At 47.1% G+C, this 24343-nt stretch overlaps 1 protein-coding gene across 1 annotated transcript; it reads left to right on the forward strand.

The window, feature by feature from the left end:
* Positions 1 to 560: 560 nt before the first annotated feature.
* Positions 561 to 23786, forward strand: zgc:136908 (Transitional endoplasmic reticulum ATPase). Its single transcript, XM_056280422.1, has 18 exons — positions 561 to 584; positions 5912 to 6046; positions 6166 to 6338; positions 6462 to 6604; positions 12690 to 12820; positions 17495 to 17626; positions 17811 to 17913; positions 18255 to 18388; positions 19298 to 19433; positions 19548 to 19660; positions 19976 to 20140; positions 20279 to 20401; positions 20501 to 20713; positions 20890 to 21068; positions 21287 to 21416; positions 22157 to 22315; positions 22510 to 22661; positions 22806 to 23786. Exons 1-18 carry the CDS (start codon positions 561 to 563, stop codon positions 22903 to 22905), a joined length of 2445 nt encoding a protein of 814 aa, XP_056136397.1. The 3' UTR covers positions 22906 to 23786.
* Positions 23787 to 24343: the final 557 nt, after the last annotated feature.

Consider the following 24343-nt stretch of genomic DNA (forward strand, 5'->3'; position numbering starts at 1 on the left):
GGATTTTCAGGACAAAGTATATTTTCTACCAAACAAAGCGCAGAGGATGAGACGTGAAAAGATGAATCACAAAGACAAAACAAAGACAACTTCTTCATATCACTTACACAGCATTTCTCTCTCTTTCTCTCTGATTTGTTATGATTTCTATTTTGAAGTATGCAGAGTTTGAAAACAGCTTTTTTCATTATTTCGTTTTCATTCACAGTCAGGATGTAGCACTTTGTAAGTTTTTCAGTTTAACAGAAGAGGTCATGTTGATTCTGGGTGTGTGAATGTGTGAATGTAATTGTTTGGTGTGTGTGTGTGCGTGTGTGCGTGCGTGCGTGCGTGCGTGCATGCATGCATGCATATGTGTGTGTGTGTGTGTGTGTGTGTGTTATGTGTTCCACAGTGCTTTGCATGGATGATATTGTGATTTTTCCACTATCCTGGACTTCCAGAAGATGCTGTTAGTCAGAGCAATAAGGCGATAGTTACCCCAAGCCATCCGAGTGGCTGTTGGCTCAGTCAGGTCATAGGGTAGGAAGTAATGTGGTCATGTTTAGCCTAATGGTGTAATGTCAGAGAAATTTCAGCTGGAGGTAAGAATGAATAATATATATTTTTGGGGGTTTGGTTATTTGTACTGTTGTTGGGGTTTTTTTTCCTCTCCCTCAAAAGAGATAGCCAGGATCTGCTGTGCCATATGTGTTGCCACCTCAGAGAAGAAGAGTATTGAACCATAAAATGCACGAGACAAAAAAGATGGAAATAGGTGTCAAGCTTAACATCATTTAGATATCAAATCAAAACATATCTATTGTATAAATCAATGAACATTTACAAAGTTTTCCAAAGTTAACACAGGGTAAACTCAGCAGATCAGTGAAACATCAATTCAATCAATCAATCAATCATACTACTGGCATTTTCAATTGTGATTTGACTTGTGAAACCACATTAAACCTTAGAAACTAAAAAAAACAACTTTGTAAGCCCCCCCCCACACACACACACACACACACACACAGTGACACACACAAACAGCCCCTCTCCACCAAACTCCCAACTATTGTAACTGGATGCTCACTTGGTTTGTGTTTGAATATAGTTCTCTGCCTATTTGCCCAGATAACTCATTTGATTGTTTTCGTGCATTCACTTGATATTAACTTCAGTTGTTCAGATTTTGTTTGTATATTTATGTTTTTACTTTGGGTACCGACTTAATATCACGAACATTCTTGACCTTGCCTTGTCTTTACAACTTTGAAATCTGAACTTGTTTTTTTTATATATATACTTTACTATTTTACATTTCCATGCCTTGTAGATGATGTCCTCTAAGTTGACACTGTCTTTTCACTAGGGCAATCACGAATGCTGTATTTTAGTAGTCGTCGACATTTATCGCGGGAGATGTATTTTTTTTCCCACCCAATAGTAACGGTCAACTCTCATAAAACTTATCTCAAATACAACCGGTAAAGGGTTAAATAATGTAGGCGGGGCCAACCTGTGGGTAGCTGATATAGCAAAGTACTCGATTGGCTCTGGGACGCTGTTTACAAATGGGCCGCAATCTGATTGGACTAAACCCCTAGCAGGCCTGTCTGAGCTGGAGGGTTTGACTGCAGTAACAACTCGACAGTCTTGTCTCAATGCCGTGCATCACATTTTTTATACAACGATTGCCATCTGGGGCGGCAGGGTGACGCAGTGGTTAGCGCCGTCGCCTCACAGCAAGAAGGTCCGGGGTTCGAGTCCCGGGGTAGTCCAACCTTGGAGGTCGTCCCGAGTCGTCCTTTGTGTGGAGATTGCGCCCTGTGATGGCCCGGCGGCCTGTCCAGGGTGTCTCCCCGCCTGCCGCCCAATTAGGCTCCAGCATCCCTGCGACACTGAGAGCAGGATAAGCGGTTTGGATGATGGATGGATGGACGGACAACTCGACAGCTTTCTTACAGGCGTTTCGGTTTAACCAGTGACCGTGTTCTCGTGACTGTCAGCCGAGTGCGTCAGTCGTTGTCATGGTGATGACAGCTGTTGCGAAGCCTAAAAGCCTTAAATGATCTTAAATTGAATGAATGTTCAATACGGTCTAGATTTGGCTGGTCCTTTTTTTGTCCTAAATTATATAAATTAAACGGCGTCGCTGACAAGAAGCGTTCACATTTTTAAGTTACTTTTAACTGATTAGCAGAGCAGCTAGCGCCTATTGAAAAATTTGACATTATAACGTTACAGGTTAAATGATTGAATATTTGTTACTTCCTGGTTGAGGATAACGGTATGAAATACACAGCTGTCCTGCCAGCTGCAGTTTGTTTCCCTCATTGTAAGAAACGTGACGAGAGGTGAAAGGCTGAGCACCATTTACCTTGTGTAAATGGTTAGGTTAGCTGTTAAATACAGATGAGTTCGTATTTAAAATTGATTAAAGTAAAATTAAAGGCTTGTAGGAGGACACTACGTGTTGTGTTCGTGTTTTCAACAGCTGCTGTCACCTAAGTCACCAGTTAACACGGTCACTCGTTAAACCGAAACACAGGGAGAGCGGGAGTCTTCCCTTCTCTCCATCCATCCATCCATCCATCCATCCATCCATTATCCATTAGCTTACTTAATCCTGCCCTCAGGGTCGCGGGGATGCTTGAGCCTATCCCAGCAGTCACTGGGCAGCAGGCGGGGAGGCACCCTGGACAGGCCGCCAGTCCATCACAGGGCATGGCATTGTGCTCCCAACAAATCGCTGTTGGAACCACAGCGCCCCCAGCTGGATATCAGCTGTGGATGCATTGCCACCGCTTTATTACTGCACAGTGTTAAAACCACAGATGAACGATTAGTCTACAACTATGCAGTGTCGACTAGTGGTTTTGATAGTCGACTATTCTGTGAAACCCTCCCTTTCCACTAGGACCCTATCTCTTCTACCTCTCTGGCGTAGGATAACCCTTTTCCTTTTCCATGATCATCTCCCTTGTCTCACTGCCGATTTCCTTCCTTCCTCTTGTCCCCCGTCCTCGACTGTGAATTGTTTGATACACTTTTAGAATGATTCATGATAACAATGTTGACTTTAGTACAGTCTGAATAAGAAAACCACCGTTAACAGGTCTTCCAGAATTGGTTAGGGGTGTATGTTGGGTCCACTGTAGATTATTTCAGACGTCACGCAGGAACGATTGCCACATTGCTTTGCCTTTCCTTTCCAGTTAAATGTGTCAGGTCTATTGTTGAAAGTTGTGTTTTGTGTCCAGATTCACTCCAGTGTAATAGACATCTATGCTCTTGTTGTTCATTTCCTGTGATTTGTTAACAATTCAATTTTATAATAAAGATTTAAACTAAAGCATCTCAAAAGTGTGAAAATATTGTGGACATGTTTTTTTTCCCCCAATATCAAGCACAATGAAACTTGTTAAAGAACCTTCTAGTCCTTAACTGATCATAGTGTTTTGCCATATACTAGAGTTTGAATGTGAAGTGTATTCTTGGTGTAATAAATCTTGTATATTTCATTGTTTGGGAGTGGTACAGGCGTATTCAAAACTCTGTGTGTGTGTGTATCTGTGTGTGTATGTGTGTGTGTGTGTGTGAACACCAGGTCATTAGGAGGATCTTTCATGCTATCATCTGGAAAAGAAAAACATTACAGTCATTTAGTTGATGCTTTTATCCAAAGCGACTTACAATAAGTGCATTTAACGCAGGAAATCAGGAGAACTACTAGTCATCAGAGGTCATAAGTGCATCTAAACAAGCATCTAAGAGCAAAACCAGTGCTAAAGTAAAACCACAAGAAAGAGTTTTTTTTAAAATGAGTGAATACAATAAGCGCTAAGAACAAGTAACAGGGTATTAGTTCTTGAAAGTTGGGCAGCGACTCCGCTGTCCTGACTTCAGTGGGGAGTTCATTCCACCACTGTGGGGCCAGGACAGAAAAGAGCCGTGACCGGGTCGATCGGCAGCAGGGGCCTCTGAGCGACGGGGCAACCAGGCGTCCCGAGGCAGCAGAGCGAAGTGGTCGGGCGGGGGTGTAGGGCTTGACCATGGCCTGGAGATAGGAAGGAGCTGTTCCTTTCACTGCCCTGTAGGCTAGCACCAGAGTCTTAAACCGGATGCGAGCAGCTACTGGGAGCCAGTGTAGGGGCATGAGTTGTGTGGAGAACTTAGGGCGGTTGAACACCAGACGAGCAGCAGCTTTCTGAACAAGCTCCAGAGGACTGATGGCCGACGCCGGGGCGCCAGCAAGGAGGGAGCTGCCGTAGTCCAGCCGGGAGATGACCAGAGCCTGGATGAGCACCTGTGCCGTCTCGTCGGTGAGGAATGGGTGAATCCTCCTGATGTTATAGAGGAGAAATCTGCAGGAGCGAGCAACCCATGCAACGTTTGCAGCAAACGACAGTTGGTCGTCCAGGATCACACCCAGATTCCTTGCAGTCCAAGTTGGCGTCACCGCGGTGTTGTCAACGGTGATGGCCAGGTCTCGGTGCGGGCAACCTTTCCCCGGGAGGAGCATCAGCTCTGTCTTGTCCAGATGGAGCTTCAGGTGGTGTGTCGCCATCCACTCCCGAGATGTCAGTCAAGCACGCAGCAACGCGTGTCTCTACTTGTGTGTCAGAGGGAGGGAAGGACAAGATCAGCTGGGTGTCATCTTCATAACAAAACGACGCTTATTGGTCTCTGAGAACTAATACCGTGATCTTAACTGTAATAATCAGTAAGACGTGCATTTACTACCACTAACACGACACTATTAACGACACAATGTAACGAAATACTATTAGTCACATTTTTCTGCACCCGTCTTGGAAAATCCATCCATCCATCCATTATCCATACCGCTTATCCTGCGACATGGTGTATATTTTACACATTCGCTAATATCTGAGGAGTGGATATGAATATGAACAGCTACTTGCATGTGTTTCTATGTGCTGGCTAGGACCGGGCAGGGGCCAGATATCACGTTGTATCTGTACTGGGACATTTTCCAGCCTAAGTGGATTAGATAGTGTGTGTGTGTGTGTGGGGGGGGGGGGGGTTGTGTATGTAGCTGGCTGAGGCAGCGGTGGGGCGGGGAAGTAGTGGTTTGGGGCTGATATAGGGCAGGAGTTTAAAATACTTATTCCAGACGGACGAACAAGCACACTGCAGTACACGCAGGCATGGTGTTTTAAAGGCAGCCGAGGAAAGGGGGGAGTGCTGAGACCCAGTCGACCACTGGCCGGAGTCAGGGGAGCGGTCCGTGGATATCCTGAGGTCCAGTGTCAACAGACCAAACAAGGGTAGATGAGATCTGATTCGACCCAAAAAAAACTTTCAGATGAGATTAGACGACACTGGACCGCACAAGAGCGACTTCGGAGTTTTCCAGCAAGGAGACCCAAACTGAGTAGAAGCTGGACTATCTAGACCACAAATAATCCATAAGTAACAAAGGGCAGTCATGTCTGCTTCACAGCGAACAGAGTGAGTACAACAGCTGTGTGACTGTGCGTGTGTGTGCGTGTGTGTATTTCTCTTTTCTTGCCCGTTGGTGGTTTTACGTATCCATGTTGGTGAGTGCATGTTTATTCATGCACACGTGTGTGCATATGTTGCACCACCGGAGTGCTTGGGTTTGACTTGTATTATCTGAGGTACATACTTGTGGCAAGTAACTGGCGTTATTATAATATAGAAAGTCTAAACTGAACGTGTGGATTTTATTGCAATGTGAAGTCAGATCCAAAAACCGATCTTTTTTTACATGCATCCCCCAAATTATACACACTGCTAATTGCACAATATGTTTGCCATATTTGGATTGACCTAAAGTGATACTTTCTAGTTGCTATGTCCGCAGCCTCACTGGTCTAAATACAGATCAGTGTCATGTGAGTAAACTGGAGGCAGAAGTGCATTGCGTGCATGCGTGCGTGAGCGTCACACTCTCTCAACTGGCAGTCCTAAGGGAGAAGATTTCTCAACTGCCATCCTGAAACAGAAACGCAGACCTAACAGGCTTATTGTCGACGAAGCTCTGAATGAGGACAGCAGCATTGTCAGCCTATCCCAGGTGTGTGCGTCTGCAAATGCATGCGTACAAGAGTGTGTGACTACATCGCTCTGTAAGGTTTTTGTTATTTCTGTGCGTGTGTGCGTGCGTGTGTGCGTGCGTGCGCGTGAATCTTCCAGCGTAAGACAGGAGAGCTGCAGCTCTTCCGGGGAGACACGGTGGTTTTACGAGGGCGGAAGCGCCACCAAACGGTATGCATCGTTCTGACTGATGACAGCTGCGGAGACGAGCGGATCCGTGTGAACCGCGTGACGCGCAACAACCTGCGCGTGCGGCTCGGCGATGTCATCAGGTAGACCTCACACTTGTGCCCTTTGCGCAAGTGTGGAGTGTGCATCTGCATGCTTGATCACATGACACAAATATTCAAAAAGTTATTTAGAGCCGCTGATGTGCGTTTGTGTTGTTATGGCAGCGTCCACGCCTGTCCTGATGTGAAGTATGGCAAAAGGATCCACGTGCTTCCTATTGACGATACCATTGAGGGCCTGGCGGGGAACCTGTTTGAGGTCTTTCTCAAGCCTTACTTCTTGGAGGCTTACCGGCCCTTACACAAAGGTACCCTGTGGCACGGTTAGACGCTTTCGGGGAGTACACACTGCAAAGAAGCAGGGGAGGTTCAGTTTTCTATACTACCACTTTCGGTCGCTCGCGTTAGGGGTCGCCACCTCGGATCATCCGTTTCCATTTCTTCCTGTCCTCTGCAGCTTCCTCTGTCACACCAGCCACCTGCATGTCAGGTGTCAGTTTTCTATAACCCCCTTACAAAAGGCAAAGACAGACCGTTCAAAGGGTCTTTTTTTTCCACAGGCGATGGCCAGTCCAGTGACAGCAGTTACAGACCTCCCCTCTCTGCTGACTCAGTGGTGCTTGGAAGTTTGTGAACCCTTTAGAATTTTTTAGATTTCTGCATAAATATGACCTAAAACATCATCAGATTTTCACACAAGTCCTAAACGTAGATAAAGAGAACCCAATTAAACAAATAAGACAAAAATACTATACTTGGTCATTTATTTATTGAGGAAAATGATCCAATATTACATATCTGTGAGTGGCAAAAGTATGTGAACCTTTGCTTTTGGTATCTGGTGTGCCCCCCCCCCTTGTGCAGCAATAACTGCAACTAAACGTTTCTGGTAACTGTTGATCAGTCCTGCACATAGGCTTGGAAGAATTTTAGCCCATTCCTCCGTACAGAGCAGCTTCAATTCTGGGATGTTAGTGGGTTTCCTCACATGAACTGCTCGCTTCAGGTGCTTACACAACATTTCGATTGGATTAAGGTCAGGACTTTGACTTGGCCATTCCAAAACATTAACTTTATTCTTCTTTAACCATTCTTTGGTAGAATGACTTGTGTGTTTAGGGTTGTTGTCTTGCTGCATGACCCACGTTCTCTTGAGGTTCAGTTCACAGACAGATGTCCTGACATTCTCCATATGAATTCACTGGTATAATTCAGAATCCATTGTTCCATCAATGATGGCAAGTCGTCCTGGCCCAGATGCAGCAAAACAGGCCCAAACCATGATACTACCACCACCATGTTTCACAGATGGGATAAGGTTCTTATGCTGGAATGCAGTGTTTTACTTTCTCCAAACATAACGCTTCTCATTTAAACCAAAAAGTTCTATTTTGGTCTCATCCGTCCGCAAAACACTTTTCCAATAGCCCTCTGCCTTGTCCCCGTGATCTTTAGCAAACTGCAGATGGGCAGCAATGTTGTTTTTGGAGAGCAGTGGCTTTCTCCTTGCAACCCTGCCATTGTTGTTCAGTGTTCTCCTGATGGTGGACTCATGAACATTAACATTAGCCAATGTGAGAGAGGCATTTAGTTGCTTAGAAGTTATCCTGGGTTCCTTTGTGACTAGGCCGACTATGACACGCCTTGCTCTTGGAGTGATCTTTGATGGTTGACCACCCCTGGGGAAGGCAACAATGGTCTTGAATTTCACCATTTGTACACAATCTGTCTGACTGTGGATTGGTGGAGTCCAAACTCTTTAGAGATGGTTTTACAACGTTTTCCAGCCTGATGAGCATCAACAACGCTTTTTCTGAGGTCCTCAGAAATCTGCTTTGTTCTTGTCATGATACACTTCCACAAACATGTGTTGTGAAGATCAGACTTTGATAGAGCCATGTTCAATAAAACAGGGCGCCCACTCACACCTGATTGTCATCCCATTGACTGGAAACACCTGACTCTAATTTCGCCTTCAAATTAACTGCTAATCACAGAGGTTCATATGTGTATATATATATATATATATATATATATATATATATATATATATATATATATATATATATATATATATATATATTAGGGCTGGGACTTTAACGCGTTAATTCGATAATTAATTATAGGAAAAATAACGGCGTTAAAAAAAATTAACGCATTTTATTTTTACACTCCAGTCAACACGGAAGGCTTCTCAGTGCACTCGTTTCTGGCATACGGATTATACCGATGCACCGAGTGACGTCAGTCAAGCGGAAGGCGGAGTAGGTTAGGCTAACGATTTAGTATGCTAACAACAGATGTGATGGACGACAAGGATGACACCGCGTTGCTTAGCTCTGTGGATGGGAAATTTACGTTTAAAAACCGGTCGGATGGAAGCCTAGATAAGAGCACTGTGTGTGCAGACTCTGCAACAAAGAGTTTGCATTCCACCGCACTTATTCAGGCCTCCGGTACCACCTAAATGCGAAACACGTTGCAGCTAGTACAGACACCGGAGCTAACGCTAACGCTAGTGCTCCTAGTACAACCAAGCAGAGTCGCCAACCGACTCTCCACCAGATGACGGGGTTCAAAGCCAGGATGAGTAAGTCCACGTCTGATAAATTAACAAACTCACTGGCGAAATGGATTGCTGTGGACTGTAGACCACTTTCAGTGGTAGAAGATCAGGGGTTACAAAAAGTACTGTGTTTACAAAACAAACTTGTTTTGAACAAAATAAACAGGATTTTGTTGTTTAAACTTATGTATGTGTCTATTCAGTCATCTACCAAGACCTGTTTGAATTGAAAAATGTTGCTTCTGGTGTCAAATATCGATATGCGATTAAAATGCGATTAATTACGATTAATTAATTACAAAGCCCATAATTAATTCGATTATTTTTTAATCAAATCCCACCACTAACATATATATTTATCTACTTTTAGGGCTTGTGTGAAAGTCTGATGATGTTTTAGATCATATTTATGCAGAAATATAGAAAATTCTGAAAGTTTCCCAAACTTTCAAGCACCAATGTATACATGGAGAGGTGAATATTAATCGGGCGTGCCTCATATCAGCGACCTCTGCCTGTGTTTTCTTATTTTGCTGTGTTTCTGGGCGTTAACCTTTGGGCAGATCGAGGTCATGGGCACACCTCCAAGAGGAAGCTACGACAATGGCGGACACGGCGCCGAAAAGACGCAAATACAGCGAGGCGAAACGCCAAAGCGGACGAAGCTCGTTCCAAAACGAGAGTGAATCTGCGGTTGGCTTTCCCCTGCTGGCGAGCACTGAAGGAGAGGATAGGAATGAAGGGCGACGCGGAGTTGGACCGTACGCTGGGGTGTGTTCTGGAAACTGCGGCCAGGGGGCGCGGTTCTGGTGTTGTTGAGCCGTGGGGGAGGGGCCAACGTTGAACGCTGGGGTTTACGAACCGCAAACGACAAATCGTACACGTTCTACCTTTAAACCGTTGCTCCTCCCTCCAAATACTCCAACGCTTCCGGCTCTGGAATAACAATAATTCATGGTACCACTGTACAATAAGGCACATTTTAAAGGGTTTATGAGTGGTTACTAATTACTGTATTGAAGTTATTAACTCATTCGTGAATGTGTTATAATCCAGTAATAGGATGGTATAACACATTAACAAAAATACATTTTAGATTACCAGGTTGGCAGCCTACATTTTGTCAATACAAGACCATCTCCGCAGACATTCCCTCAGAAACCACATGACCATTGAGAACCGATGATTCACACACACCGGCACCGAACCTGTTCCCTGTTGGTGGAAAAGGGCCATGTGAGGGGCAAAACGTGAAAATGTCATGCAATGCGTTAGTAAAAGTCGATTTTTGTACAGCAATGACAGCGGTTACAGTGGTTAAGTATAGGGATAAAGTTAGGTAGCTGTTTGCAAGACTGCTATACAATCCGGGGTAAAACTGTGCAACAGTCTGAGCACGGAACTCAAACAAAGTATACAACATTACACAGTTCAAGAAGTACAAAAGACTAATCAAGAGATACGTGGATGACGAAGAGTTCTGTCTAGGTTTTATTTATCTCTAAACATGTTTTATTTTATTTATTTATGTATTCATCCATTTTTCTTTCTAGGACACCGAGTGGATTTTTGGGTTGTACGTAGCATTGAGATCTGTTCATTCTTGGTACATTATGATGACATTAGGATTTGTTTTTGTTTTGTTTTTTCCCGCCCTTTTCCTCCGCGATTGTATCCGGCCAATTACACCACTCTTCCGAGGCATCCCGGTCGCTGCTCCACCCCTTCTTCCAATCCGGGGAGGGCTGCAGACTACCGCATGCCTCCTCCGACACATGCAGTGGCGCCCCCAGACATTTTTCATAGGGGTGGCCAAATGGGGCCACTGAAAATCTTGGGGTGGCACACCAAAACCAAAAGCCATGACTGAATTTCAGGAACTCTATGATGCTGTTGTAGTATACTGTATAGGCTAGTTGAAAACTGTCAATATGAGAGTTAAGAAAAATATACATTATTGATTTAAATGAACAGCACCTAATGTAATATATCAGATAGACGCATATTATGCATAATCAGAAGCATATTCTGCATATGCGACTCGTGGCTGGGGGGGCCATGGGGGGGCCAGGGATAGTATCAGGGTGGCCACCCCTTGGGGGCGCCACTGGATACATGTGGAGTCGCCAGCCGCTTGTTTTCACCTGACTGAGGAGTTTCGCCAGGGGCACGTAGCGCGCGGGAGGATCACGCTACCCCTCCCCCCTGAACCGACCAGAGGAGGCGCTGGTGCAGCGACCAGGACGCGATATTATGAACCCTACATAGCCCTCGCCAAAATCCCGTACCCTGTCCCAAATCTCGCGAACGGACGCCGGATTTCCGCTGCGTTGCTAAGGAAACAATCAACTATCAACTCGGTGCGAAGCAAAGCTAACGTTAGCTACCTTCAATTTTGTAATTTTGTATTTTTCGCAATTTTGGACAGCTGGCTGCTTTTGTAATTTTGGACTGCTGGCTGTCAACAACAGAACGGAGGTAAGTAACGTTAGTTGTCTGAAAATGAACATACATCTAATAAATAGACTTTCTCACATTTAAGAAAGCTGATCAGTAAGTTGTTACCTGTGTATAAATGTAAAAGTCATATTACTACAATATAGGAGCTCGTTTTGTTTGTAGTCATGATAAGGGGTGAAGTATCCTATGCTCAAACGTGGAGCAAGCAAAGATTGAGTTAAAAACGTTAATGTTGATTGTGGATAACTTAGACAGGTTAAATTGTGGGTGTACAGCGTTTCCTTGATGAGCGCTAACCCCATAACAACATATTTTCGCGTTGCTACGGTGGCGCACACGTGACAAAGCCAGAAACGGGATTTTGGCGAGGCCTATGTAGGGTTCATAATATCGCGACCAGGACACATACTCACATCCGGCTTCCCACCCGCAGACACGGCCAATTGTGTCTGGACACCTGACCAGGCCGGAGGTAACACGGGGATTCGAACCGGCGATCCCCGTACTGGTTGGCAATGGAATAGACGGCCACGCTACCTGGACGCCCTCTCATGTGTGTTTGATTTGTTTTTTTTTCCCCTTACCGCTCACAGTAATTGAGTTTGTATTGTGCAGCACAACTTGCATTGAATTTGAACCATACAGTAGAGTGGGAATTGAGTTTGAAATGTAAAGTAGCCGAGCTGAATTAATTTAAGAGTAGGTGAGAAGGGGTAGGAAAAAACAAGTGTATACTTCCTCCTACTCCTTTTCGAACATGTAACAAATAATCTGATGCATATGGACATTTGTTCGCTGAGTTTCATGTGCGGATTTGTTTATCACCTCAAATTATTGGCAATGGCTTATCTGTACGTTATATCCTGCTTATTTACATGTTCGAAATAAATCATCATCGTCATCTTCATCATCATGGCTTGGCGCTCTTTGTCTCATCACGTGGTTTCTGAGAGAACGTGTGTAGAGACGCTCCCCACTTGGACTCCCAACCTAGCAACACAAAAAAGTTGTTTTTTTATCAATGCATTATAACACCTCACTACTGTTCTATACAACCCACTTATAAATTGGCTAATAACATTAATAAGGTAAACGGTAACCACTTATAAACCCTTTATAAAGTATGGCTTACTGTAAAGTGCAACCATTCTTCACACCATGACTCACAGTACCAGTGACATCATAGAATAAGCAAGTAGCCAGAGGAGAGGAACCCTATTTATGTTTATCTCATCTTCTTATGAGGACTATTTGTTTGTCTTTAGATGGCATGTATAGATTTAATATTTGCCTCGGGAGAGCACTGATGACATGTAGTTCGGATGTTGGAGCCCTCTGTAGTAGCGACTCGTCAATTGTGTTCCCAGGTGACATCCTCATGGTGCGGGGGAGTATGCGAGCAGTCGAGTTCAAGGTGATGGAGACTGATCCCAGTCCTTACTGCATCGTGGCCCCAGACACAATCATTCACTGTGAGGGAGAACCCATCAAAAGAGAGGTGTGTGTGTGTGGCGTATGCCCGACTCAACGTGATAGAGCCGATTAGTGTGCAACGTGTCAGGTTGTTCACCAAAACCTCCTTTAGGATTCAGGTTTGGACTAGGTTAAAGGATTAGGATTGGACTAGGTTAAAGGTAATATTGTGGTGGACACGTATTGGGGACAGAATTCAACCCAGGAACTAAGGGTTAAGTCATGGTTGCCCTGGCAGGTTAACGCAGGGTTAAGTTATGGTTGTCCAGCCAGTATTCTGATTATTCTTGCCACCTCCGCTCAGTCGAGCGGTGGGTTTTGTTTGTCTCGCTGATTTACCGTGATTAAAGAAAGTTGCCTACACGGCTAAAGTGTGAACCTACGGTCTTCTCCGTTCCTTCGGCTCTACACTGGTGACCCCGACGTCGGTTTTCGGATAAGTTTTCTGAAACCACACACATTATGGCTACGAACGCCGTTGCAATTAAACTGCCGGAGTTTTGGGAGTCTTCCGCGGCTACGTGGTTCGCGCAGGCTGAGGCACAGTTCGCGCTCAGAGACATAACAGCAGACGAGACCAGGTACTACTACGTAGTGGCAGCGCTGGGGTGCGCTACGGCTTCCAGGATAAGCGGTTTCATAACCAACCCACCGGCCGATGGTAAATACGCCGCACTTAAACATCTCCTCCTTGAAACTTTTGAACTGTCAGCAACGGAGAGAGCACGTCGCCTCTTCGCAATTCAGGGCTTGGGAGATGGCAAACCATCGGAGCTAATGAGCAGGATGTTAAACCTACTGGGTCAAGAAAAGCCATGTTTCCTGTTTATGGAGCTGTTTCTGCGCAACATGCCGCCCCACGTCCAGACTGCGCTCGCTAACTCCACCATCACTGATCCCCGTGAGCTGGCAAAGGAGGCTGACCGATTCTTCGTCGCTACACAACGTTCCTCCCATGCCGGGGTGCTGGCTCCTACCTTCACTGGCCCCCCGCCGACATCGCGGGCGTGGCCCGACGGTGGCGCCACAGCATCAGACCGCTACAAGCCCTCTGGACTCTGTATGTACCACGCTCGATTTGGTGTGAAAGCTAAACGGTGCCGTTCCCCCTGCAACTACAGGCCGACGGGAAACGAGAGGGCCAACACTCAGTAGTGGCCATGAGTGTTGGCGATACGAGCAGGCTACTCTTCATCCTCGACACCATCTCCGGTCGGCGATTTCTTTGTGACACGGGCGCACAGAGAAGCGTGCTCCCTGCTACTGACGTCGACATCATGGGCGGGGAGCGGGGCCCCCAGTTGGCGACGGCTGACGGCAGCCCTATCCACACCTACGGCGTGCGGTCTGTAGAACTGTGTTTTGGTGGACAACGTTTCACGTGGGAGTTCGTCATGGCCAATGTAACGCTTCCCCTCCTCGGAGCTGATTTTTTGTGCGCTTACGGTTTGCTAGTGGACATTCAGAACAGCCGTCTGGTCGATGCCTTAACCTTCTCCTCCTTCGCATGTACGCGGAGGGAAGCGGCCTATGCAGGTCTAGCCAACTCTCTCTCAGAGGCAGACAAGTTCACCCGCCTCCTCGCTGAGTTCCCTGACCTCACCCAGCCTACCTTCTCTGCACCCACCGCTAAGCATGGGGTGGAGCATCACATTGCTACGAAGGGGCCCCCGGTCTACGCCAGAGCCAGGCGTCTCGACCCCGCCAAACTCGCCATTGCCAAGTCTGAGTTCGAGCACCTGGAACGCATGGGGATCATCCGCCGCTCTGACAGCCCGTGGGCGTCCCCACTCCACATCGTCGCTAAGCCTGATGGAGGTTGGCGCCCATGCGGGGACTACCGCCGACTAAATGACGCCACCACGCCTGACCGCTATCCTGTCCCGCATATCCAGGACTTTTCTGCAAACCTGTCTGGCAAATGCGTCTTCTCAAAAGTCGACCTGGTCCGTGGTTATCATCAAGTTCCCGTGCACCCCTCAGACATCCCCAAGACAGCGGTGACAACCCCATTCGGCCTATTTGAATTCCTACGAATGCCATTTGGACTCAAAAACGCGGCCCAGTCCTTTCAGCGGCTGATGGATTCAGTGCTCCGTGGCCTTCCTTTCATCTTCGTCTATTTGGACGACATACTCATCGCCAGCGCCTCCGAGGAAGAACACCTGTCCCATCTTCATGCCCTCTTCACACGCCTCAGCCAGCATGGGCTGATCGTCAACCCGGCGAAGTGCCGGTTCGGGCTGACAGCCATTGATTTCCTCGGGCACCGCATCACTGGGGACGGGGCAGTCCCCCTGCCCTCAAAGGTGGAAGCGGTGGCGGCCTTTCCGCGCCCCCAAACAGCTCGTGCGCTCAGGGAGTTCATCGGGATGGTGACATTCTACCACCGCTTCATTCCTCGAGTCGCCTTTATCATCCGGCCACTGTACGAGGCGCTGAAAGGCATGTCCCCCAACCAGGCGGTCGACTGGACAGCAGAGCGGGACCGTGCGTTCACCGAGACTAAAGCTGCGCTCTCCCAGGCTACCCTGCTAGCGCATCCTTCACCTACAGCGCCTATTTCCATAACCACGGATGCATCGGACTATGCTGTTGGTGCGGTTCACGAACAGTGGGTGGGGGGGGCTTGGCAGCCTTTGGCCTTTTTCAGTCGCCAGCTTACACCCCGAGAGCGCAAGTATAGTACTTTTGACAGGGAACTCCTCGGTCTCTGGCTCGCCGTCCGGCATTTCCGTTTCCTGCTAGAGGGCCGCGAGTTTACTGCGTACGTGGACCACAAGCCCCTCACGTTTGCCATGTCCAAGACGGCCGAGCCATGGTCCGCTCGCCAGCAGCGACAACTCTCCTACATTTCGGAATTCACTACCGACATCCAGCACGTCGCTGGTAAGTCTAACCAGGTAGCTCACTGCCTCTCTAGGGCAGTGATTGGAGCGGTCCACCTAGGCCTTGACTATGCACAGATGGCTGCTGACCAGGCCACGGACCCGAGCATCCTCCGTCTCCGGGCCTCCGACACGGGGCTCCGCCTGCAGGACGTTCCTTTCAGCGACACAGGTGTCACCCTCCTGTGTGACGTCTCCACAGGACAGCCCAGGCCCATCGTCCCGCACAGCTGGAGACGCCCCGTATTTGAAGCTGTGCACGGCCTCTCTCATCCAGGCGGTAAGCCATCCGTGCGCCTGACCTCTGCTAAGTTTGTGTGGGAGGGACTTAAGAGAGACGTGAAAGCGTGGGCCGACTCGTGTGTTGCCTGTCAGCGGGCTAAGATACACCGCCACATTAAGGCGCCCCTGGAACGCTTCGCAGTGCCGGAGAGACGATTTGACCATGTCCACGTCGACCTGGTTGGTCCCCTACCCCCCTCCCATGGGTTCACCTACCTCTTCACTGTGGTGGACAGGACTACGCGCTGGCCTGAAGCTGTTCCCCTGGCATCCACGACGTCTGCTGATGTGGCCCGGGCTTTTATTGGGTCGTGGGTCTCACGTTTCGGTACGCCTTCCGACCTTTCATCTGACCGTGGGCCACAGTTTACCTCAGAGCTATGGAATGCTGTGGGTGAGGCTCTGGGCGTCAAGCTTCATCGCACTACCGCCTACCACCCTCAGGCGAACGGCCTATGTGAGCGCTTCCACCGGTCCATGAAGGCTGCGCTTCGGGCTACTCTCAAGGACTGCAACTGGGTTGACAAGCTCCCATGGGTCATGCTGGGCCTGCGGACCGCCCCGAAGGAAGACCTACAAGCCTCCTCTGCGGAGCTGGTGTACGGCACGCCGCTGCGAGTCCCAGGCGATTTCATGCCCAATGCAACGCGTCCCTGGTCAGCTGTGGACCAACGAGCCTCCTTGCTGGACGGGGTCAGAGCTTTCACACCCGTCCCTACCGCCCAACACGGCGCTCCGGTGTCCCAGGTGCCCCCAGGTCTGCAGTCAGCGGACTACGTGTTCATCCGTCACGACGCACACCGCCCCCCTCTGCAACCCCCTTATGACGGCCCCTTCCGCGTCCTGGAACGGGGAACTAAGCACCTGGTGGTGGATTTTGGGGGCACGGCCGAGCATGTTTCAGTGGACCGAGTTAAACCCGCACACCTGGACTTGACGCAGCCGTTGGAGTTAGCCCAACCTCCTCGTCGCGGTCGTCCCCCGGCTCCGCCTCCTCCCCCCGTGGAGGCCCGAGCTGCCTCTTCTGCTCCTCAGGCCGACCTCCACAGGCCCGCGTCAATGCCTCCCACAGACACTCCGGCCCCTGTTATCCGGAGCCGCCGCGGACGGCCTGTCGTCCACCCGCGCCTGCCTGACTTCGATTACTAGGGCGAATTCTGGGGGGGCTCATGTGGTGGACACGTATTGGGGACAGAATTCAACCCAGGAACTAAGGGTTAAGTCATGGTTGCCCTGGCAGGTTAACGCAGGGTTAAGTTATGGTTGTCCAGCCAGTATTCTGATTATTCTTGCCACCTCCGCTCAGTCGAGCGGTGGGTTTTGTTTGTCTCGCTGATTTACCGTGGATTAAAGAAAGTTGCCTACACGGCTAAAGTGTGAACCTACGGTCTTCTCCGTTCCTTCGGCTCTACAATATGATGTTAATGATATCAGGTAGCTCAGTCTTACAGAGGTGACATGAGTGAATTATCAAAATGTGACCCCAAACCGAGTGCGAAGCTCCTCTTTGCTGTCCTGTGCCGTGACAGGATGAGGAGGAGAGCCTAAATGAAATTGGCTACGACGATATCGGAGGCTGTCGGAAGCAGATGGCCCAGATCAAGGAGATGGTGGAGCTTCCTCTCAGACACCCCGGCCTCTTCAAGGCGATAGGAGTTAAGGTACCATACACACACACTCACGCAGAACACACAAACACATACTCTATCCACCCGTACATCCATCTATCCACCCTGCACCCTTCCCTCCATTCATCCTGACAATGCGGAGCTTTCTCTTTTTTCATGACGTAATGTGTTTTCCCAATATGGACTCTTCCTCGTTTCCCTCCTTCCTCTCCCTCAGCCCCCAAGGGGTATCCTGCTGTATGGACCCCCAGGCACAGGGAAGACCCTGGTGGCCCGCGCCGTGGCCAATGAAACTGGGGCTTTCTTTTTTCTCATCAATGGTGAGGACCACCCTCTCTCACAGTTTTGTCACAGAGAGCCCAGTGGTCAGATCAGATTTGTACTAGTACTACCTGATCTCACCAAGTAACAGATGGCTAAACACACACACACACACACACGTTTGATAAAACACTAAAACTTTCATAGACTGAATTAGCTAACTGCTTGGGACTCCATTGTGCATATCACGGTGAGATGACTGCTGGGGTGCGGGGGGGTGTCTCTTGATTTCTAAGATCCAGACCCCTCATCTCTAACAGACGAAGACTGAAACCCTCGTATCCTCACTGTTTTTGCAATCTTTCTGTTCCCATGTTGTCTATCATCTCATACTTCCAAGGTCCAGAGATCATGAGTAAGTTGGCAGGGCAGTCGGAGAGCAACTTGAGGAAGGCCTTCGAAGAGGGGGAGAAAAATGCCCCCGCCATCATCTTCATTGATGAGCTGGATGCCATTGCTCCCAAGAGGGAGAAGGTAAATACTGGAAAGAGCGTTATACAGAGTATGGAGACTTTTTCTGTCTTTGCTGTATGGGATCAATACATGAAAGGATGAGTACTTACATTACCGGTTAAGTGTGTTTAAAGTCTCTTTTTTTTTAAACCCAGAAGTAGACTGAGGCTCAAGTCATGTAAGGCCACAGATATCAGTGTAAAACTGGGTGATGCTCTGTATGTCATGGTGTCGCCTTTCTCAGCTACCTATTCATCTCGTGTGCATACCGGCAAACGAAATTTGAGAAACATCTTCTGAATTAAATCGCTGCAATCCTGAAGATTAACATGAAAGCAAATGTCCTTTTTGCGACATTGTACCGCCGGCACTTTTAAGACAACAAGTAAATCACGAATATCCATATTGTGAACCTCTCTCTAGTTGTTTTAATGCTTTAGGATTTTGTAAGACTTTCCTGGGAAACATGATGCACCACATAGTGTTTTACAGCGTCACCGTAGCAACCAAATGTGGACGAATAAGGGAGGAATGGATGAATGTATAGATAAGTTAAATGATGTCTCACAAGCAGATGTGGTTAACCAAGCTCATAGTGGACCTTTACCGATGGATGCTGCGATACAATACCAACAACTAAAATTCAGGTTCAACACTTTTTTTTGTTTTGGTTGGTTTAGCTGTGGGGAAGGTACTGACACAACTCTGTGCCATCTCATATGAATCTCTCACCGGTGTCAGTATATATATATATATATATATATATATACTATATAAGTCAACAATGTTTTGAAAAATGATGATCTTCATGGATTGTAGCTTTACAATGTCGGTGATGAAAACAGTGATTGAGTGAGTGTGTGTGTGTGTGTGTGTGTGTGTGTGTGTGTGTGTGTGTGTGTGTGTGTGTGTGTGTGGGCGGGTGTTTAGACCCATGGTGAGGTAGAGAGGCGAATAGTCTCCCAGCTCCTGACCTTGATGGATGGCTTGAAGCAAAGAGCCCATGTTGTTGTAATGGGAGCCACCAACCGACCCAACAGTGTGGACCCTGCTCTCAGACGCTTTGGTCAGGACAAGCGCGCGCGCGCGCACACACACACACACACACACACACACACACACATACATACATACATACCCAAAAAAAGGTGATTGCCACATCTGTAGTGTCTTTATTTAGGTAGGTTTGACCGTGAGATAGACATTGGGATCCCAGACTCGACTGGCAGACTGGAGATTCTGCAGATCCACACCAAAAACATGAAACTGGCTGATGATGTGGACCTGGAGCAGGTTAGAGAACAGAGGAGAGAGAGAGAAAGCCAAGTGGACTAGAGTCCATGCTACATTTTAATCCTCACATTTAATTCTAATCATTTTAATCACAGCTGCTTCATCCTGACAGTCACTAGGTAATCAGACTAGCCGATATCTGCTAAACTAAAAGTTGTTCAAGAGAAACTAGAATCAAATTTTGTTCCAGTCTTGTGATCTGAAGTGTAAGAACCAAATTGATTCGACTAAATTGATCATTGTCTGTTTGACAGCCATCTGAGGGAATTACCCACGTGTGTGCTGTGTCTACACCCATTTGCCGTCTATCAACAGATTTCCTTAGAGACACATGGCCACGTGGGAGCTGACCTGGCAGCACTGTGCTCAGAGGCTGCACTGCAGGCAATCCGCAAAAAGATGACGCTCATAGACCTCGAGGATGACTCAATTGATGCCGACCTGCTCAACTCATTGGCCGTGACTATGGACGACTTCAAGGTACATGCACACACTTGTACACCTACGTGTGTACACACAGATAGATCCCTTCTGAGGTTCCAGGTATTGTGTGTGTATGACAAAAACAGTGGAGTAGACTTCTGACTTCCTCTCCAACACCATCTTCCATCACATCAGTGGGCACTGGGTCAGAGTAACCCATCTGCTCTGAGGGAGACTGTGGCAGAAGTCCCTCAGGTCAATTGGGACGATGTTGGAGGACTGAATGAGGTCAAGCGAGAGCTCCAAGAGCTTGTACAGGTGGGAAAAGCACATACACACACAGCAACAGACACTACTATGCATATGTTGACACATGCACACACATTCTCTCACTAATCTTCATCTCGTTCTCCTCAGTACCCAGTGGACCATCCAGACAAGTTCCTGAAATTTGGGATGACCCCGTCCCGGGGAGTGTTGTTCTATGGACCCCCAGGTTGTGGGAAGACACTACTGGCCAAAGCTATCGCCAATGAGTGCCAAGCCAACTTTGTCTCCATCAAAGGACCTGAGATGCTAACAATGTGGTTTGGAGAGTCGGAGGCCAATGTCAGAGATGTGTTTGATAAGGTGAGCTTAGGGGAGGGAAACAAAGCAGGATGATGGAGGGACAGGCTGTGGAAGGTGTGAGAGCAATGGGATCCAATGGGGTTTTAAAGTTTCTTTCGTGTGACCAATGTTTCACACCGATAGTTTAATAGCACTGAGAGCTTGGCTGATCTCCTGACCTTTGCCCCTTTCCCCAGGCCAGGCAGGCGGCTCCCTGCATCTTGTTCTTTGATGAACTAGACTCCATAGCTAAGTCCAGAGGAGGGGGAGCAGGGGATGCAGGAGGGGCTGCTGACAGAGTTATCAACCAGATACTGACAGAAATGGACGGCATGACCGACAAGAAGAATGTTTTCATCATTGGTGCCACAAACAGGTGCGCAGGTGTTTGGTGTAATTGTTTATAAGCATAGGCACCCATGAATGTGAAGCCATGTGTGCAATGGTGGAGACCTGGTCATCTTCTTATGTGTGTCATGTATCTTTATTGTGCAGTGGTATTTCCCATTTTTGCGAGAAAGATTTGAAAGTATTCACAAAATACCTTTCCTCTCCCTCGCCATCACGCCTCCTTCAACTCTGCGGTCTCACCAGACCAGACATTATAGACCCGGCCATTCTGCGCCCGGGGCGTTTGGATCAGCTCATCTACATCCCCCTTCCGGACAAACCCTCACGCACCGCCATCCTAAACGCCAACCTGCGCAAGTCCCCCGTTGCACATGTCAGTAATACACGCACCTACGAAAGAAAAAAAACACAGTATACATACAAGCTAGCACAAATAACCCTACTCGTCTATCACCTACAGTTATATGGGTGACAGCGGAGTGAGAAAAGTAAAAGGGGAGTCCCACTTTCTACATATGAACACAGTCCACCAGTCTCATGCTGTTACAGGCAGTATGTGCTTGGCACAGAAAGGAGCGGTGGAAGATTAGATGTTCTCTAAAGGGCGGCTGTGTGTTCTGTGATTCTCAGCCTTTGGACTGAGAACATACACACACACACACACACACACACACACACACACACAGACAGACAGAGAGTTTTAAACACATCTGTACCACGCTGCCAGACAATGAAACATACAGGATGTATTACACCAAGAATACTCTTAAGAGTCAAACTCTACCATATGGAAAAATACTATGATTAATTAAGGACAATTAAAGTGTACTTTAACAAGTTTTGTTGTGCTTGATATTTGAAAAAAAACATGTTCACAATATTTTCCCCCTTTGAGATGCTTTAATTAACATCCTCTATTATAAAATTTAATTAACAAATCACAGGAAATGAGCAACAAGGGCACAGATGCATATATGCTGTATATAGTGTGTGTATGTATGTATATATATATATATGAGACAAGCTGTTTTGATTCATCTAAATGCAACCACAACAACACCTTTGTTTTCGACTCTCGTGCTCTTTCCCTTTCTCTGCCTCCTATGTTAGTAGGATGTAGACTTGGAATACCTGTCTGGCATCACAGAGGGTTTTTCTGGGGCTGACCTCACGGAGATCTGCCAGCGGGCCTGTAAGCTGGCTATCCGTGAGGCCATCGAGGCCGAGATCAGAGCTGAGCAACAGAGACGGAGCAGACCAGGCACAGCTATGGTCAGACAGACGGCTCTCCTGCTTCTTCAAACACTGCACTGCATCCCCGTTAACCGTTTTAGTCTCTCACCCACTCACTCACTCACATACACACACACACACACATGACTTTAAGCCTTTGGACTGGAAACACACATACTATAGACACGCTCTTATGACGTCGATTTCATTTCTCTCCATTTGTCTGGTTGCAGGATGATGACTATGATCCAGTTCCAGAAATCAGGAAGGATCACTTTGAAGAGGCAATGCGATTTGCCCGCCGCTCTGTTAGTGATAATGACATCCGCAAATATGAGATGTTTTCTCAAACGCTGCAGCAGAGCCGAGGCTTTGGGAACTTTAGGTAAGCACGGACACAGGGAAGCAGTGTGTGCATATGAATGATATACCATTTGAAAGATGCATAGCCTTGATCTATTTTTGGTCACTCGGATAAGATGAGCATGGTGGTTTATTTGTGCTTCAACTCCTCTTCCTCACTGCTTAGGTTCCCTTCTGGCTCCCAGTCTGGTGGTCAGCAGTCAGGCTCAGGACCGGGGGGGTCAAGCCTCTACAGAGATGAAGGAGAGGAAGATCTTTACCAGTGAGAAAAGTCTCAGTCAAGCTATACAGCGTCTCTTTTCCATCCTGTGTCTTACCTTTGTAGAAACAGGTGATCCCTGGAAATACTGTGCTCAAAAGGAAGAAACAATCAAATGTTGTTCCTAGTTTTGGTTATACAATATTAAACAGTATAATGTCCTTTAGGAACTGTTGGAGTGAAGACCAATAATGGCCATGACCTTATCTAGACAGGAGAATGGGTGATTTACCTATTCCTAAAGTCGAATGTGCATAGCCATGGGAAGTAGGGGTGCTGGGGGTGTAGTGGCCCACACAATTGATCAGGGTTTAAAACTTACTTTTTGGTGGGTTAAAAATAATTTCCACAATAAACAGCCCAATTGATAAGTAAGTAAAACAATAAATGTGATCTTGTTATTATTCAGTTATGATCAAATAACTGAATTCGGGTGTGAATATGATAAAACATGTTTCATGCAGTCATGTTGTGTAGCACATGTAAGAGTAGACAATTAATTACAAGCCTGTAACTTAATAAGACCGCGTGTTGTGGGGTTTTTTTGGCATTTGCCGGGTATGTGTGATGACTTAGGCTTTATGAAAGTGTTAATGAACCTCATCGATTAGCCTTTTACATTTCTGACTTAATCTGGTTTTGCAGCCACTTCCCCAAACCACTTCCCCTGCATTCTGCCAAGAAGCATGTTTCTGTGGCTATGTAATGTGATTTTGTACAGTTTGCTGGAAAGTATTTAGTAAAGTCTTACAATGACCTTTGATAGACAACTATCAGTTGTGTGTTTGCTGTCACATATGTTGACAAGTTCCAAAAATAAATTTCTGATATTGAACCTTTGCTTTAGATTAAAACTCGATGCTATATTTTTGTCTGAATAAATATGCTGTGTGACTTCATGAATCTGTTTACAGACATATATCTTAAAGGGTAACTAAACCCTACAATTTGAAAATGAAAGCCACTTTATTTGACATTGTATTCTTACAACGAATTTGTTCTCTGCATTTAACCCATCCTATTGAATAGGAGCAGTGGACAGCTGAAGCACCAGGGGACCAACTCCAGTTCTTCTGCCCGTTGCCTTGCTCAGGGGCACAGGCAGGAGTATTAACCCTAACATGCATGACTTTTTGATGGTGGGAGGAAACCGGAGCACCCCCAAGCAAACATGGGGAGAATGTGCAAACTCCACAGAGAAAGGACCTGGGAAGGCCTGGGGTTCGAACCCAGGACCTTCTTGCTGTGAGGCAACAGTGCTAACCACTGGGCCACCGTGCCGCCAAAAACAAACAAACAAACCAAACCAATATACAAAAACTTTTCAAAAATAGCACTCCGCGGAAAACTGACTCACCAGTTTGAGGCTGTTGTCAGACTAACCTAGTAGAACCCAATTAAATAAGTTGAACATATTGCTATATTTTTAAGGTGTTCTTCATGAG

This window comes from Lampris incognitus, chromosome 5 (genome assembly GCF_029633865.1).
Source record: "Lampris incognitus isolate fLamInc1 chromosome 5, fLamInc1.hap2, whole genome shotgun sequence".
NCBI lineage: Eukaryota > Metazoa > Chordata > Actinopteri > Lampriformes > Lampridae > Lampris > Lampris incognitus.